The sequence below is a fragment of the Ahaetulla prasina genome, chromosome 5 (assembly GCF_028640845.1).
Source record: "Ahaetulla prasina isolate Xishuangbanna chromosome 5, ASM2864084v1, whole genome shotgun sequence".
NCBI lineage: Eukaryota > Metazoa > Chordata > Lepidosauria > Squamata > Colubridae > Ahaetulla > Ahaetulla prasina.
Window position 1 is genome coordinate 42,225,096 of NC_080543.1, and position 18,161 is coordinate 42,243,256.

Here is an 18,161-nt window from a genome sequence, read left to right on the forward strand (position 1 = left end):
AATTGGGGTTATAAGTAGAGTTATGTTATGTTGCTTAATTTTACAGTCTTTTTCAGGGCTTGTCCTAAGAAAGCTTTTTCAGTGAATACCGAGGGAAGAACGGTGGAAAAAAATGAGAATAAGGGAGAAAACTCCCACAACACTTAACCAATTCCTGAATTAACTTCCATCATTCACTGAAGTACATCCAGGGATTTGGGTTATATAGCAACATGAGCTTGGGCATCCTTATTCTGAAAAGCCCAATTACTTCAGTTGCATACTGTATTCTTGCAGCTGAAATAATATCTCAGGTACAGAACCAATGGTTCATTTTGGTTTGTTGGGTCATATGGCACAGCAAGGCTTAATAAAGAACACTTCCTTGGTATCAAAGCAATAGGGATTCAAATTCTAAAAAAGTCAATTAATGTTTTAAAAAATACTGTATTATGATTGGTATTAATTTAATATGATTGGAATTTCTGATATACAAGAGTTTCATTCTTGACAGCTGCATATCCTCTTGAGAATTCCTTGAAATGACAGCTCCAGATGATTCATTCACAAATGACTAGATTCAATTGAAAATATATTTTGTCAAAAAATTAGCTCCCGAAGCAACATATAATGTATCTCACCCATGCACATTAGCATTTGCTCCTAAGAATGCTTGTTAAAATACAAATTTAATTTAATTTTTTTTTTTAATTACTTTTTTTACAACAAACAAACAAAAAAAAAATACATTATTACACCCTTGTGCTATACATAAAAGGAAGATTTGGGTCTTCGGATATATCCTCATGATTGCCAAAATCCACGTTCTCGAGGTACAGGTACTGAAGCGTCCAATGTTCCAAGCGCAAAGTCCACAAATGGTTTCCAAGTCTTCCAGAAAATATCTTCTTTATACACACCACTTCTAATTTTAATATCACATGTCATTTTATCATTTAAAGCTAATTTCCACATTTCAGAATTCCACTCTTCTATTCTAAAAATCACATCTAGTTTCCAATATCTAGCTATTATAATTCTACCTATTATAATCATAATTCTAATCAATTCTTTTTCATATTTTGTTAATTCTATTTCCTTAATTACCAACAATAATATAGTTTCCACTCTCAATGTTATTACTTTCCCCATCATTTCAAATATCATTTTCTCCAATTGTTGCCAAAACTTTTAACCTTATCACAATTATACCACATATGTTCATAAGTCCCCAATTCCATCTCACATCTCCAACATTTTTACTAATTTTTTATCCATTTGTGACAATCTTACTGGAGTCAAATACCATTTCCAAACAACTTTATAATTGTGCTCTTTAATCCTTATAGATAAAGTTCTCATAATTCTACTCTTCCAATTCACATTCCAATCTGACTCTGGTATTTCAATATTAAGATCTTTTTCCCAATTTGTCCTCATCACTCTTTGTAATTTTTCATCAGAATTTATAATCTTATAAACCCTACTAACGAGTCCCTTTAGCCCAATTTCATCTTTCATAATCCGAGATACTAAATATTCAAATTCAGTTTCACATCTATTTATCGAATAATTTTCCTTTAGTTTTTTTGTCCATTTTTCTATCTGTATTTTTTCAAACCAACTTAACCCTAATTTTTCAATAATTTCTTTATTCCTCCTTTCATTTCCATAACTTTTATCCAATCTCTAATAATTTCTATATTTTCCTCTTTAATCACTTCATTACGTTTTATATTATTTTTAATCGGCCAAATTCCAGTTGTCTCCCCCAAAAAGATTATATCCGGAATTAAAATTTTAACAAATTTGTTCCACATTTTACTTAATCCTTTAACCAATAACTTCTACTTACACATTTTAAATTTGCTTTATCTAAAAACCACCTTGATCCAAATTTCTCTATATCCCTTAACTCTAAGTCTCTCCAATAGTTATCTTCACCTTTAAGTATTTTTACCACTATCCGGATACCATACGCACAGTAATAATTAAATAATTTGGGGATTCCTAATCCACCTTCCTTTTGATTTTGATACCACATTTTCTTCACTAATCTAGGTCTTTTGCCACCATTGCAAAATTTATCCAGTTTTTTCTGATATCCTTCAATATCTTTCTCTGTCAAATTTAGTGGTAGCATCTCGAATAAAAAGTTGAACTTGGGCAGCAACATCATCTTACACATTGCAATTCTACCAAACCAAGACAACTTTAAAATTTTATATTTATCTATCTTCTTCTCAATTTCGTTAATCACCACATCATAATTAAGTTTTTTCAATTCTTTAACCTTAAGTGAAAGCACTATACCCAAATATTTCAATGTGTTTTAATCCTTATCCCAAATTGCTCTTGCATATTCTCAGACTCATTACCATTACTATCCATCAATAATTCTGACTTTGACCAATTTACTTTCAATCCTGTCATTTCCTCAAATTCTATCAAATGCTTATATATCTTTTCAGATCTTTCTCTACATTTTCAAAATAATTAAAGTATCATCCATACAAATTTATCTTATACCCTTATATCCTTCTAATTCTTCATCTTTTCTATCATTTTGTCAATATTTCCATAGCCAATAAAAATAATGTTGGGGACAGGGACATCCTTGTCTCGTACCAGCTTCTAATTTTATCTCTTCAGTTAATATTCCATTCACCTTCACTCTTGCACTGCTCTTTTGGTACAATTTTGAAATAACATGTATAAACTTATTACCAAAGCCTAAAGCCTCCACAATTACTTTAATTGTTTCCCATTGTACAGAATCAAAAGCTTTAAAAATATCCAATGATACTATACCAATTTTATCACCATTATATTCAGCTACATCTATAATATTTAATACTCTTCTAACAATATCACTCATGTATCTACCCTTCACAAAACCTACTTGATTATAACTTATATATCTATCTATAAATCTATTTAATCTATTACTTATAATAGCAGTAAATATCTTTGCATCCTGATTAATTAAAGAAATGGGCCGATAGGACTCAATCCTTTCTAAATCTTTATCTGGTTTAGGAATTAGGGATATCACCGTTCTATTCCATGACGAAGGTACTTCCCACCATGTAATATTCCATTGAATAATTTTTGCAATCTTGGTATTATTAATTCTTTAAATTCTTTATAAAACTCAACAGGTAATCCATCCTCACCTGGAGCTTTCCTAATTTTAATTTTGTATTATTCCATTAATCTCATCTTGTGTTATATCTTCTTCCATCAATTCCTTATATGTTTGATCAATTTTCACCACATACTTTTCTAAATAGCTTTGCAATTTTCCCGATTAATTGGTTTCTTTGAATATAGATTCTGAAAAAATTTCTAACCACTTCACATTTCTCTAATTTTATAACATCTTATACCTCTATCATCTATCAAAACTCCAATTTCTCTCTTCTCTTTTATCTTTCGCCATCTTTGCCAATAATTTAGAATTTCTATTACTAAATTCAAAAAATTCCTATTTAAAATCTCAAATTTCTTTTTACTAACTCTGTATCTTCTTCTATCATTTTATTTCTTAACATATTAAGCTCCTGAAGAATTTTTTTTCTTTAGTAAGCAAAAATTGATTTTCCAATTCTTTAATCTGATTTTTATCTCTTTCCATTTTAATTTTATAATTTTATATTTCCTACTTGATAATTTAATACTCTCCCCTCTAAACACCGCTTTCATCGCATCCCAAACAATTTCAAATTTAACCTCCCCGTTATCATTTAATCTCCAACTTTCCTCCAGTTTTTTAAGTATCCAATTTTTATCCTTTTCATTTTATACAATTTCTCGTCATATCTCCAATAGCTTCTTTTTCTCAAAATTAAAATCTAAGTCCACCATAACTTCTGCATGATCAGAATCTTTAAAATTCCCACATCTACCTTATCCACATTATTCAACAAATCTTTAGAAAGAAAAATATAATCAATTCTAGAATATGTATTATATATCTTAGAGAAAAAGTGTATACTCTCTCAATTCCTTTAACCTCTCTCCACATCAACCACGCCGTTTGAAGCATCCACATATTTAAAATCCCCATTTTATTTGCTCCTCCACAGCGGGTGGGATTAGTACTATCTATTTTATCTCTGATTAAATTAAAATCCCCAGCCACAATTACTTTCCTACACTTTCATTCTCCAAAATTTTGTTATTTTTCAAGAAATTCTCTTTGTTTTCATTCGTAAATATAAATTAACAAGTGTCACTTTTTCCTCATTAAGATTTCCAACAATTATTACATATCTTCCATCTTCATCCAAAATTACCTTATGTTTTCAAAGTACACCCTATCTGATATCAGTGTTGCAACTCCTCTAGCTTTTGAAGTTCCAAATGCTTTTCATATATTTGCATACCTTTTATATACATTCTATTTGAATCTTCAGATTTCTGATGGGTTTCTTGTAAAAATAAAATGTCTGGTAAATCCTTTTAATCTTAAACTCCAATCTTCTTCTTTTAATCTGATTCCTGTACCCTTCACATTCCATGACATTATTTTTATAACTCCCATTTAAAATATAAATTTTTAATCCTATCCCGCATCTTCCTTTCTGTGCCCACCACCCGACATTAAACTACCATATTTAACATATAAACAACAATAAGAAAACAGAAAAAAACAAAACAAAACAAACAATAAAATACAAACAATCTTCTTCCCCACATCCTCATCGATTTCGCCTCTATAAAGAGAATGGGGAGAGGGACGTGCCAATGCCCGGGCCACTTCTTCGGGCTGTCTATTTAAATTCATCACTCAAAAAAAGATAACGATGACCGCATTCAGCTTCAGATTTTCCAAGACTCTTATCTGCTTCTTCTCCTACTGTATCCTCACGACTCTTCTTCTGTTCAACCAACACAGGTGATATTTCTTTCCTCTTTAACCCTTTGGAGTCTTGCCTCCAATAGCCCTTTTCTTCTTCTGGGATTGATGTTTCCGTAAGTTCCACCCATCTGAAGCATTTGATCTTTTATCTCCATTAAATCCTCCATCTCAATCAGTCCAAGCTCCGTAAATATAATAATGCATCTATATCTGGGGTGATTGTACGCATCCTTCCTTTATAAAAAAATTTCAATTGTTGTGGTGGCCTCCAATTGTATTTAATTCCATTATCTCTCAAAACTTTTGTGATTGGTTTTAAAAAAAATCTCCATGCCCTTTCTTCTCTTGATATATCCGGGAAGACTTGAATAGTCTTCCCTTCAAACTTCAAAGCATCTCCCAACTCTCTCACCTTGGCCATAACTTCCAACTTATCACCAAGATTTGCGAACCTGACAAGCACATTCCTGGTAGAACCATTTTGCCTTCTATATCCAATTCTAAAACACTTGCCAGGTCTGCTATTGTGAACGTAAGTTGCGTATCCAAATCATTAATCCATTTCAAAACCCGCTGTTTCAATTTATCCTCCTTTTCTTCTGAGATTCCTCTGATAACCAAATTATATTTCCTCATCTCTTCTTCCAAAAGACAAATTCTCTTATCTTGCTGCTCATTTTATAAAATATTTTACCAATTTGCCGATCTACTTTTACCTCATGCACATGCATCTGCTCCATTTCATCTTTAATCATTATCATTTCCTCTTTTTGTTTTGCAAAGTTTTCATTCATCTCTTGCTTTAAATTCTGCATTTCAGATGTCAGTTTCAATGTCAAATTATCTATACGCTCTGATAGTCCTGCTATTTTTTCCCCAATTTTATTTAAAGCTGCAGCAAGTTGCTGCGTTTCTGAAAGTTGTTGAGTCATTTTGAAAAAAACCAAAAAATTTCCCAAACTAGGATTCCAAACCAATTTTACAGAGGGTCTTAGTGAAGATCAAAGGACGACTGTCTTTTAATTGAAGCGAAGCGGCTTATTTGCACTGTTATCTCTCAAGTTCAAGGATACTCCACAAAGAAACACAAAACTTCACAGCTAACATTAATCAGCGCCATTTTTCCTCCACGTCAGCAAAGCAGAAAGGAAGACAAACCAACTTAAACGAAGCAAAATCCTTTTTTTTTTTCCTGTAATATAAACAAGCTATTAATTTGCTCTCAAGAGAAAAAAAAAATAAAGAAAAAATTAGCTCAGTAAAATCCTCTTACTGCCAAACAATCCAATAAAAAGTCAGTTTCTCTTCTCTTCAATTTAATTCTTCTTGGCTGAACTTCCGGAAGGCTCAAAAAAAAAAAAAAATTCTTCTCATTATCAAATTCAGTCCTTAATATTCACTCCTTAGCCTCAGCATTAGAAAAATTTTTTTTAACACAGAACAAGATAGTTAATTTTGGAAAAACAAAACACAGCAATTTATTCCAACTTATCTTGTCTGCCGGCTCGGTCAACCCACGCTGTAGAAACTCCTTAATTCAAGCCGTTTCAGATGACCTACCAGTTTTAAATTCAATCTGCTGGGCTGTTAACACTTTCAGTTCATGATTTATTAACTTTCATCCATAACAGTGCATTCCAAACGGCATAAATTCTCATAAATCTTCATTAATAAGCCCTGTGAAGTGAAGGAAAGGTCCTTACCCCACCACGGTCATGGCCACGCCCCCTCACAAATTTAATTTAAAACAATGCATTGGAACTTGAGAGGTGCCCAAAATTTGGTACAAGATAGGGAGCCTAGATAAATTTTTTAAATAAATAAATACACTTCTAATGTAATAGGGACTGTGTGAATTTTATAATATAATATAATATATAATAATATAACAACAGAGTTGGAACGGACCTTGGAGGCCTTCTAGTCCAACCCCCTGCCCAGGCAGGAAACCCTACACCATCTCAGTCAGATGGTTATCCAACATTTTCTTAAAAATTTCCAGTGTTGGAGCATTCACAATTTCTGCAGGCAAGTCGTTCCACTTATTAATTGTTCTGTCAGGAAATTTCTCCTTAGTTCTAAGTTGCTTCTCTCCTTGATTAGTTTCCACCCATTGCTTCTTGTTCTATCCTCAGGTGCTTTGGAGAATAGTGTGATTCCCTCTTCTTTGTGGCAACCCCTGAGATATTGGAACACTGCTATCATGTCTCTCCTAGTCCTTCTTTTTATTAAACTAGACATACCCAGTTCCTGCAACCGTTCTTCATATGTTTTTAGCCTCCAGTCCCCTAATCAACTTTGTTGCTCTTTTAAACTATAAGTAGTGTAAGTTTGATTTTATGTAATCTTATTTTAAAAATAACACTGGAACCAAATGACAAAATGTAAAATGTGTTAGCACGTTGAGTTTAAATGCTAAATAGAAGGAAAGGGATAATTTTGATGGGGGACACACCTTTGGAGAGCCTACCATGCTTTACATACAATTATTTATTTTTCTGAAACTTCTATTTGTGCATAGAACAATGATGCATTTTTCATACCTCACTCGTATATTGCACTGGTCAATGTCTGTCTCTACAGCAGTGTAATCTACATTTGCTTTCATATTATTTTATGTTACATTTTGCAATTTCCCAACCCATATGGCTGACTTTGGACACCAAAAAAATTCAGGCAGAAAATGTTTAGCAAAATTAGAACATCATTTTAATATTGGTTTAAGAAAGACAGGTATAACATGGTTTTGAGTTATAAATATCCTGAAAGAAATTAACACTGTGAACATCAGGAATATATAATCTTAAGGAATAAATAATTTTTATTGCCTTGTTATAGCATTTTTATAGCATTTGCAAAATAGCAGAATAACTTCTACTCTGATTTTGCAATTGTCTAATTTCTAGGTACAAGAGTTTTGTAATTTGACTGCACAAAACCTAAACAAAGCCATTTGGTATAAATTTATGAAAAATTGCCCTATTACTATAGATTTCTTATGCTATATAAAAAGCAAAATTAACTTCAATGGGAAAGCAAAAAAGGTGGCTAATCTTTGTACTCTGAATAATGTACTATAAGCCTTAGCAATCAAAGCATTGCTTGAAAAATTAGTCTTACTGATTTCACTATTCAGTCTACTTTAATTTTCATTAAACTTTCCTAATCAGAGAAAATATCCATCACAGCCTGTCTTACAGCAACGAAAACATTACTTTAAGAACAAAATTTTCCTAAATGATTTTTTACATAAAAATATAACATAAAATTAATAAAAATTATATAGCAGATAAATATAACATTAATTATCTAATGATAATTATAATCACATACACAGAAGCATTGAATTGGACTACTTGAAGGTGCTTTCCAAAAATTGTGCGATTCCTCTTCCACTTCTAGGGATGGGTGTATGCATCATTTTCACTCCTGAGGGAATTTCACCTTTAAAAAATGCACTACTGTCAATATATAAGCTATACTGCTTTACACTGGGGTCAAACTCACATCATCATGGCAGCATCACATGAAGTATCTGGACTTTTTTCCCTTTCGTTAAACCGGGTGTGGGCATGGCCAGCACGTAATGCATCTAGCCCGTGGGCCAGGAGTTCAACAGCCCTGCCTTACTCAGAATTACAAAGAACTTACACAAATTTAACACGCATACATACTCCATATACTCATCCATCACAACTGAAAATAAGTACGAATACGAAATAAAAAGAATCTCTATTCCACAGAACTTTAGCAGATAAGGAATGGAATGATTTTTTTTCAAAATGGGCAGATAGGAAAGATACACTGACATTGAGTTCAGTTCTTGTGATGATGGACAGAACCATTACGTTTTCTTGGAAATGGCTTACCACTGGCTTCTTCTTGAATGAGTTTTCTCACTTAGCTATCTGACTTGTGTTTCCTATAGTCCAATCGTTTCCTATCCAAGTACTAACCAAGGCTGACCCACTTAATTTCCCAGCAGAGACAAAACTGGCTAAGTGCTGTCTTGAAGCCAAAGCTAATATAACCACATTGGGTAACTGAACTTTAACAGTTAAATTTAGAATTAGGATTTATTGTAATATTTTTATTTGTTCAAGAAGCAGCAAGCTTAGCTGAAGTGCCAGTAAATACAATTGGTTAACAATACAAAATACTTATTTGTGATTGAGTACAGATAGTCTGCCTTCCCAACCCTGGGAATGGAGGGGAGAAGATAGTTTCTTAGATATCTCTGAAAATGAAGCTATTATGGTAATGCCAAAGATTGAAGCAGGAAACGATTTACTTTAACACCTTTTGCCAGAATAGCTAGCTTGAGAAAGTTCAACTGCTTACATTTTCTTCCAAAGAAAAAGAATAGAAATGCACAACCTATACGTCCTCAAAGCCATTTGTCTGACCTTCCAAAAATTTATAACCAAAGTACATGATTTAAACATTAATTAAATAATTATGTTAAATAATTATCAGGAATTAACTATAATTTAATTTAGTTATTTTTCAAATCTTTAACAACTAGAATAATTTTATTATTTGTATTAACCCTGCCCAATTTAAGCTTTAGTAGATAAAGTTTATTAAGACCTGACATACTTAAGGATTTACTTCAATTAGAATATATTTTATTAGATTTCAATCAGTATTATTTTTTAAGAGTAGTATGTTATCCCTCATATCTGAAGTTGCAAAATAAATTTCTACTTACCACTACAAGGTGTGGGACCATGATCCTTATTAAGAGATCTGAAATAATTATCATTTACAGTGCTTTCGACTTTCCCTTTCTGCAATTCAAACACAAGATTACCAATATATGTGTATGCTATAAAGAGACTGAAATTTGCAAGCTTTCCCTTTCCTACCTCATTCACTAGGTCTTCAAGGTATTTTTGCAAAGAAACGCAAAGTGGATTTAATAGTTAAGGAACTTCAGTGTGCCAACAACCAAAACCATTAACCTACTTTCAAACTGGTATCTTGAAATGCAAATTTTCCAAAACAACTTATTGTACTTTTAGTAGTAAAACATTTTGAAATAATTATTAAAAGTAGAAACATAAATAACGTATCTTCAAATACTAAAACTTGGCAGAGTCTACAAAAGATATAATACCAGAGTTCATGAAACTTTGAACTTTCAATGTTGGGAAACACTATTCACTTGTCTGTAGACCGTTTTTCCAAAGTTGAAAGGTTCAACCAAACATTTTTCATGGTGAACTTCAGTCAAGTGACAATGTTGTTAATGAGTGATGACTTCTGCCTTGCTATTTTCCAATGAATCCTATTTTTATTTATTTATTAGTTTGTCAAACATGTATAAGATAACAGGTATAAATATGAACATGGACATGAATTAAGGAAATGAATACAAATAAACGGGGATAGTAGGACAGGAATGGTAGGCAGGCTGGTGCGCTTATGCATGCCCCCAGTGGTTTACTGAGAATGAAGTGATGACACAGAATTTACCAAAAATAAAAGATGCCTGGAGTTCCCTGGATGTTTTTCTGAGGTTTTCTGTGAATTACTGGACAATTTTAAGCAGCACTCATAAAGTTGTATCACAGGATGACCATTCTTAGGAAGAATTATTATTGACCCAAATCATCTCCATTTCAAATGGTATATTAATAAATTGGAAAATATCTACAGCCAAACAACCAAGCACAGAGAACACTAAAAGCTCAACACTTTAATCCAGAGCTACATATAATCTAGTAAAACTATATTTCTGATTAAGGATTGAGGAAGATCCAGACCTTTATAAATAGTTTTGTAACTTTTTCTCAAAATGTCTCAAGCTCACCCCATTTGTGCCAGTGGAAGAGGCCTGCTACAAATCCTGTCTGCTAAGAAACTGAAGGAGATGGAACCAAGGAGAAGAATCTTTTGGGCCTAGCAGAACATTCTACCACGAGGGGCGAGAACTGCTCCCTTCCACTTGACCTTCCAGAAGTATATCAAAACATGGCTTTGCTGGTTGCCTCTTGGCTCTTGTTCATTTTAATCTTTTTAACTATTTTTCGCTTGTTTGTATAAGTTATTTTGACCAGAATCACCTCGTAGGGTAAATGTGTGACACAGACATTTAATAAATAAAATAAATTTAAAAAATGAACACATTTTGTGAACTTCAGATTCTCTCTACAGAGTTGTAAATCATGTGCTTCTGAAATCTCCTGGTTAACAACTTCACTGTAAGCAGGCGAAGAAAATATTATGATATTTATAAAGGACATAGCTGTCCCAAATTAGTCCTGATTGTTTAATGAAGTGTTCACAACAATTGACCATAGTTTTAAATGAATTGCTTGAACAGGGGAGATACGGGACCATTTTATGAAATAAATGAAAGAACCAAACTTTGATATTATTTGTTAATTAAGACTCCCTTTATATATTAGCAGGACCCCATATGAAATGTTGATAACTTCCAATGGAAAACATGGAAGAAATTGAGAAATTTCAAAGGGCCAAAAGATTGGCTGAAGACCTTATGGTACCACTTTAAAGCATAACCTCAGCAATCACACTCTTTCTCATTCTGTATTTCTCTCTCACACACTCACACCGCACATTCTAATAAAATAAGCAGTATAACAGAAGAAAGGTTATATATATATATATAAAGGTTCCAGACGGAGCTTGGGCTATTCCCTGAGGATTTGGCCCACAACTCGGCTGGAGCTCTGGTTGCCGCCTGGGATCGGGCGGCGGCTGGCGCTCTAGATCGAGTTGTGCCTTTGCGGCCTCTGACCCGGTGCCGATCTCGTTTAGCCCCTTGGTACTCCGAGGGGCTGAGGGAGATGAAGCGCCGGAAAAGACGCCTAGAGAGTATCTGGAGGGCCAGCCGATCCGAATCTGACCGGACACTAGTTAGGTCTCAAATTCAGACCTATCTTGTGGCGATGAGGCTGGCAAAACGGGAGTATTTTTCCAACCTCATTGCATCAGCAGATAATCGCCCAGCCGCCCTGTTTAGGGTGACCGCTCGCTCCTCCATCAGGAGCGGTAGAAGATCCTTAAAGGGTCGAGCTGAGGAATTTGGACAATATCTGTTTGATAAAATCGCTCAGATTCGGGAAGGGTTGGACACAGACTGGGTGGATCCGGACGGGGTGAGGAGGCAGGTCTTGATGTTATTATCTGGGATGAGTTTGATCCTGTGATCCCTGAGGACATGGACAGGTTAATGGGGAGATTGAATGCGACCACATGTTTATTGGACCCGTGTCCCTCCTGGTTGGTATTGGCCACCGGGAGGTGACACGAGGCTAACTCAGAAAATCGTGAGCGCTTCTTTGATGGAGGTGTTTTCCTGCCGCCTTGAAAGAGGCGGTGGTGAGGCCCTCCTCAAGAAGCCTTCCCTTGACCCAGCTAGTTTAGCAAATTATCGTCCGGTCTCCAACCTTCGCTTTTGGCAAAGGTTGTCGAGAGTGGTTGCACGACAGTTGCCCCAGTACCTGGATGAAACTGTCTATCTTGATCCATTCCAGTCCGGTTTCCGGCCTGGTCACAGCACGGAAACAGCCTTGGTCGCTGGTTGATGATCTCTTGAGGGCTCGGGACAGAGGTTGTTCCTCTGTCTTGGTCCTATTAGATCTCTCAGCGGCTTTTGATACCATCGATCATGGTATCCTGCTGCGCCGACTCGAGGACTTGGAGTGAGTGGCACTGTTCATCGGTGGTTCTCCTCCTACCTCTCCGACCGGTCGCAGACGGTGTTGACGGGGACAGAGATCGACCCCAAGGCGCCTCTTATGTGGGGTGCCGCAGGTCGGTTCTCTCGCCTCTTCTGTTCAACATCTATATGAAGCCGCTGGGTGAGATCATCCGTGGTCTTGGGGTGAGTTGTCATCTATACGCTGATGATACTCAGCTCTATATTTCCACCCCTAACCACCCCAACGAGGCTGTTGAAGTGATGTCCCAGTGCCTGGAGGCCGACGGGTCTGGATGGGAGGAACAGACTCAGACTCAATCCCACCAAGACCGAGTGGCTGTGGATGCGGCGGCCGGTACAGTCAGCTAATTCCATCACTGACCATTGGGAACTATTGGCCCCCACGGAAAGGGCTCGTAATCTGGGCGTCCTCCTGGATGCACGGCTGTCTTTAGAAGATCATATGATAGCCAGGGGAGCCTTTCATCAGGTTCGCCTGATACGCCAGTTACGCCCCTTTCTGGATCGGGCTTCCTTATGCACGGTCGCTCATGCCCTTGTTACATCCCGCCTGGACTACTGTAATGCTCTCTACATGGGGCTCCCCTTGAAGTGTGCCCGGAGACTCCAACTGGTCCAGAATGCAGCTGCGCGGGTGATAGAGGGAGCACCTTTTGGCTCCCATGTAACACCCCTCCTGCGTAACCTGCACTGGCTCCCAGTGGTCTTCCGGGTTCACTTTAAGGTACTTGTCATCACCTTTAAAACGCTCCATGGCCTAGGGCCGGGATATTTACGGGACCGCCTACTGCCACCATTAGCCTCTCACCGACCAGTGCGTCCTCACAGAGAGGGACTCCTCCGGATACCGTCAGCTAAACAATGTCGGCTGGCGACCTCTAGGGGGAGGGCCTTCTCTGTGGGGGCCCCTACCCTCTGGAACGAGCTCCCTCTGGGGCTTCGTCAACTCCCCGATCTCAAGTCCTTCCGCCGCGAGCTGAAGACGTTGCTGTTTCGAAGAGCAGGACTAGCCTGAATGTAGTTTTTTAAATTGGGATTTTTAAAAAAGGGGTTTAAATGAGGTTTTAAATTTGTATTCAAAAGTTAGAGCATCAATTGAATTCAACTATCTATTCTTTAGCTGTTTTTAATCTATTATATGTTTTCTGTTGTTTTTTGTCTGTGAACCGCCCTGAGTCCTTCGGGAGAAGGGCGGTATACAAATATAATAAATAAATAAATAAATAAATAAATAAAGAAAAACAGTTAAATTAGAAAACTGACCTGGAAGCGTCCAGCATCCAGCACTATCATCTTAGGATTTGTTGTGCTCTTGCAGTTCTTCTCAGTTAATGGTAAATGAGATGCAGTTAATTGGATTTCATACATATTTGCTAGAGAATTACTGATGCAGTATCTGAATTGAATAGCAAAAGCACATATTGAGACAAACTGTGTCACTGTCATAGCTGAAGAGAAATCCATATGTAATTAGTATAAGTAATATGACCTATACCAAGATGGCATCTAACTGGAAGTAAATCCAAGTAATTTTGTCTGACATGGTCTGAAACTCCTACACGTAGCCCTGTAGCTGCACTCCAGAGTTCAACTCTAAGAATTCTTATCTAGAATGATGTTTGGCTCAATAGATAAGAGATTCAGGGTGCTTGATATATCTGAAGGATACTCAGCTAACACTTTTTATAGCAATGAGAAATACATTTCATAATATACACTCACATTATACTTATATATATAAATTCACAAAATGTTTAACTAAAAAGAAAGAAAGCAATCAGGACGTCACAAATTATAGATATACTCTCTTAACGTTCAACATTACTGATAATATAAGCCTAGCAGTTGATTACCACTTTACACCTGGAAATTTAAGATTAAAAACCTTTGATAGAATTTAGCAACACAAAGTTTTGTTCACACAACATTTTTGAATCCCTCTTCCTTCTTGTGCTCCCACATCCTCTCAAAATCTGCTCTAGGGATTTGAAAGCATTGAAAAGTCAAATTCCATCACTAGTAATGATTCACTGAATCATAGCAATGGTTTTATTTAGATTAACCTAAAATATATTCTTTCTATAATATCACCAACAATATAAATATAGCAGAACCTTAAGATAATTGCTGATTGTCATAAGAGACTGCAAATTATTTGCAAAATAACCCCAGACACCACAGTTAATATGCTATTCCAAAACAAGTTTTTTCTTCTTCTTCCATTCAATTGTGTCCAATGGTTAGAGACTGCCTGGATAAGTCCCTATAGTTTTCTTGGCAAGATTTTTCAGATATGGTTTGCCATTGCTTTCTTCCAAGGGCTGAAAGAATGTGATTGGGCCAAGGTGTATAAGGTAGCACTAGAACACATAATCGCTCAGTTTCTAGCTTGTTTCCTTAACCAGTACACTGAACAGCTTTTTATTTTTAACCAAACTGCAAAAGCTTTATAGAAAGTAAAATAAAAATGTATACTTACGCAATTTTCTTGCATGTAGCAAGAGCACAGAATACAATATCATTTTTTTCATGCCACTGACACCTAAATAAAAACCATATTTTCATAATGAATCCAGAATTTCAAATACACATTAATAAGACAGAATTTGGAATGTTAACAAATTAATATTGCTGAGCTAATGCATGGGTATCAACACCTTTCAGTACAAGGTAGTTTTGCAATTTTCTATTTACATAGTTCAAGATTTTTAAACATTTTCAAAAGAATCTCAAAAGTCTAGGTCTAGATAAGATGCCAGAGGACTAAAATCAAATCTACTTTGGTTAATCCCAACGTTTTGTGCATCAAAGCATGAAACTTGCTACAAAAGTAAATTTAAAATATACATGTATACATTTTTTACACTTACAGAATATCTAAGTATTATAGTTCTGTTGAAAAAATAATTAAAGCAGCTCTCATTGTAATTATTAGTTGTTCACTCTATGTATAACACTCTATGTATAAGCCGCAACTGTTTAGCGGATTAAAACATATTCTTTTTGACTGTTCTGTTAAATCCCTTAAACCACTCCTTTCCAAACTTTTTCTTTCATTATCCAAAATCACTTATTAGAAAGTCCTATCACACTTTAAAAACTGACCGTACTTTCTCTGAGCACTGTTGTAACTTTGAACAGTTGTTAAATGAATGGTTGTTAATTTGAAAATAACCTGAATCATTAAAAACACTACTACTGAATGATCTTTACATTATTTCAACAAATCACCATTGATAATTTCATTGATTTTCATCTTAATATGAAATACTTCGGAAGAATTTTCTAATATATTTTAGTGCATGTGGCAATCTTTACATCAAGTTAAATATGCCTGTTATGATGGGTAATAAGTTGTTGCTATCTAAAGAAAAACTATTACCCAATTTGGGGTAATTTCCCCAGAAAGGCTACTTAATAACAGCAATTCTTGAGAAGGCTACTTAGTAACAGCAATCCTGGATATGGTTGTCAGGCAAGGATCTCACTCTTTTCCTGTCCTGCATGCCTCTCCATTTTCCACCAACCTATCTCTGCCATTTTTTAGTCTTTAAGCCATGGTGGGCACAGTGGTTAGAGTGCAGTACTGCAGGCTACTTCTGCTGACTGCCTGCCATTTGGCAGTTCAAATCTCATCTCTTGTTCAATATCTATATGAAGCCGCTGGGCGAGATCATCCGTGGTTTTGGGGTGACGTACCAGCTGTACGCTGATGATACGCAGCTGTACATTTCCACCTCAAAGAAGCGTCAAAGTGATGTCTCAGTGTCTGGAGGCCGTGCGGGTCTGGATGGGGAGAAACAGGCTCCGGCTCAACCCTTCCAAGACCGAGTGGCTGTGGATGCCGGCGTCCTGGTATAACCAGCTGTTTCCATCGCTGACTGTGGGAGGCGAGTCATTGGCCCCCACGGCGAAGGTTTGCAATCTGGGCGTTCTTCTGGATGCACGGCTGTCGTTGGAAGATCAAATGACGGCCGTCGCCAGAGGAGCTTTTTATCAGGTTCGCCTGATCTGCCAGTTGCGTCCCTTCTTAGACCGGGATGCCCTATGCACGGTCACTCATGCCCTTGTTACCTCCCGTCTGGACTACTGTAACGCTCTCTACATGGGGCTCCCCTTGAAGAGCACCCAGAGGCTTCAACTGGTCCAGAATGCAGTCGCACGGGTGATAGAGGGAGCAAGTTGAGGCTCCCATATAACACCACTCCTGCGTAGGCTGCACTGGCTTCCGGTGGTCTTCCGGGTGCAATTCAAGATATTGGTTACCACCTTTAAAGCGCTTCATGGCATGGGACCTGGTTATTTACGGGACCGCCTGTGACCGACGGCCTCCCAGCTACCAGTGCGCTCCCACAGGATGGGCCTTCTTGGGGTACCGTCAGCTAGACAATGTTGGCTGGTGACCCCCAGGGGGAGGGCTTTCTCTGTGGGGGCTCCAACCCTCTGGAACGAATTACCACCTGGTATTCGCCAACTCCCCAATCTCCGGACTTTCCAACGTGAGCTGAAAACATGGTTGTTTCATCGTGCAGGACTGGCCTGATAGTTTTAATTGGGAATTTTAAACGGGTTTTAAGGAGTAACCTAAATTTAAATATTTTGTTTTAAATTATTTTAATGTTTGTATACTTTTTTGGGGGGGGTTACATTCTCCGAAGACTCAGGGCGGCTTACAATGTATAAGGCAATAGTCTCATTCTATTTGTATATTTTTTTACAAAGTCAACTTATTGCCCCCCCAACAATCTGGGTCCTCATTTTACCTACCTTATAAAGGGTGGAAGGCTGAGTCAACCTTGGGCCGGGCTCGAACCTGCAGTAATTGCAGGCTCTGTGTTCTAATAACAGGCTTCTCTACTGCCTGAGCTATCCCGGCCCTGTTTTTTATACTGTTTTTTATATGGCTGTAAATCGCCCTGAGTCCTTTGGGAGAAAGGCGGTCTAGAAATTTAAATAATAAATAAATAAATAAATAAAATCAGGCTCTACATTGACTCAGCCTTCCATCCTGCCAGGGTGGGTGAAATGAGGACCCAAATTGTTGGGGGCAATATGCTGACTCTGTAAACTGTTTAGAGGGGGCTGTAAAGCAGGTATAAGTCTAAGTGCTATTGCTATTAAACATCTGATTAAATCATAGAATAAAATACAAAAATGTAAGATGCTAGGCACTATATTCTGCCACCTACCTGCTGCTGCTCTTCCCCATTGCCCCAACTAACCTTGGTCTACTTTGCCTCCACTGGACTCTGCCAGCTTTCATACAGTGGACACTGGATTCAATTCTCCCACATTCTGTCACCTTGGCTGCAGGGCTCCTGGTAGGAAATCTTAACCTATCAGTAGCCTAGGGGCTCTACATGCTCTGCACAAAGTTCTACTGTTGCCCTGCACAAAAGAGGAAGCTATCTAGAGAGCAGCTCTCTGGATCCTACTGCACACCAGGACAGGACTGCAAGTTCTCCATGCCACTGCTGGCCTGGATGATTCTTCAACCAGGTAGCAAAGGGGGTATTTTTACAAGGAGCTAAGACTGATGAAGCAGGATAAATCCACCAGGACTTGGCAGTTAGGCAGTCATTGCAGAGCATGACTGACAGAGGCCCCATGCAGAAGATCTTGAGG

The 18,161-nt window shown here is 36.9% G+C and overlaps 1 protein-coding gene across 5 annotated transcripts in view; it reads right to left on the reverse strand.

Moving 5' to 3' along the window:
• Nucleotides 1-5,532: 5,532 nt before the first annotated feature.
• MAEL (maelstrom spermatogenic transposon silencer) overlaps nucleotides 5,533-18,161 on the reverse strand; it is a 34,207-nt gene continuing 21,578 nt past the window's right edge. For 4 of the 5 annotated variants that reach the window (XM_058185329.1, XM_058185330.1, XM_058185327.1 and 1 more), the window contains 4 exons: nucleotides 15,016-15,078; nucleotides 13,800-13,932; nucleotides 9,555-9,633; nucleotides 7,536-8,287 (listed from right to left, as the gene is read on the reverse strand). In XM_058185329.1, the coding sequence (XP_058041312.1) occupies nucleotides 8,196-8,287; nucleotides 9,555-9,633; nucleotides 13,800-13,932; nucleotides 15,016-15,078 (367 nt within the window). In that variant the 3' untranslated portion in view covers nucleotides 7,536-8,195. Of the gene's footprint in view, nucleotides 6,521-7,535; nucleotides 8,288-9,554; nucleotides 9,634-13,799; nucleotides 13,933-15,015; nucleotides 15,079-18,161 lie in introns of those variants that run through there. The other variant, XM_058185328.1, reaches the window with a different exon arrangement.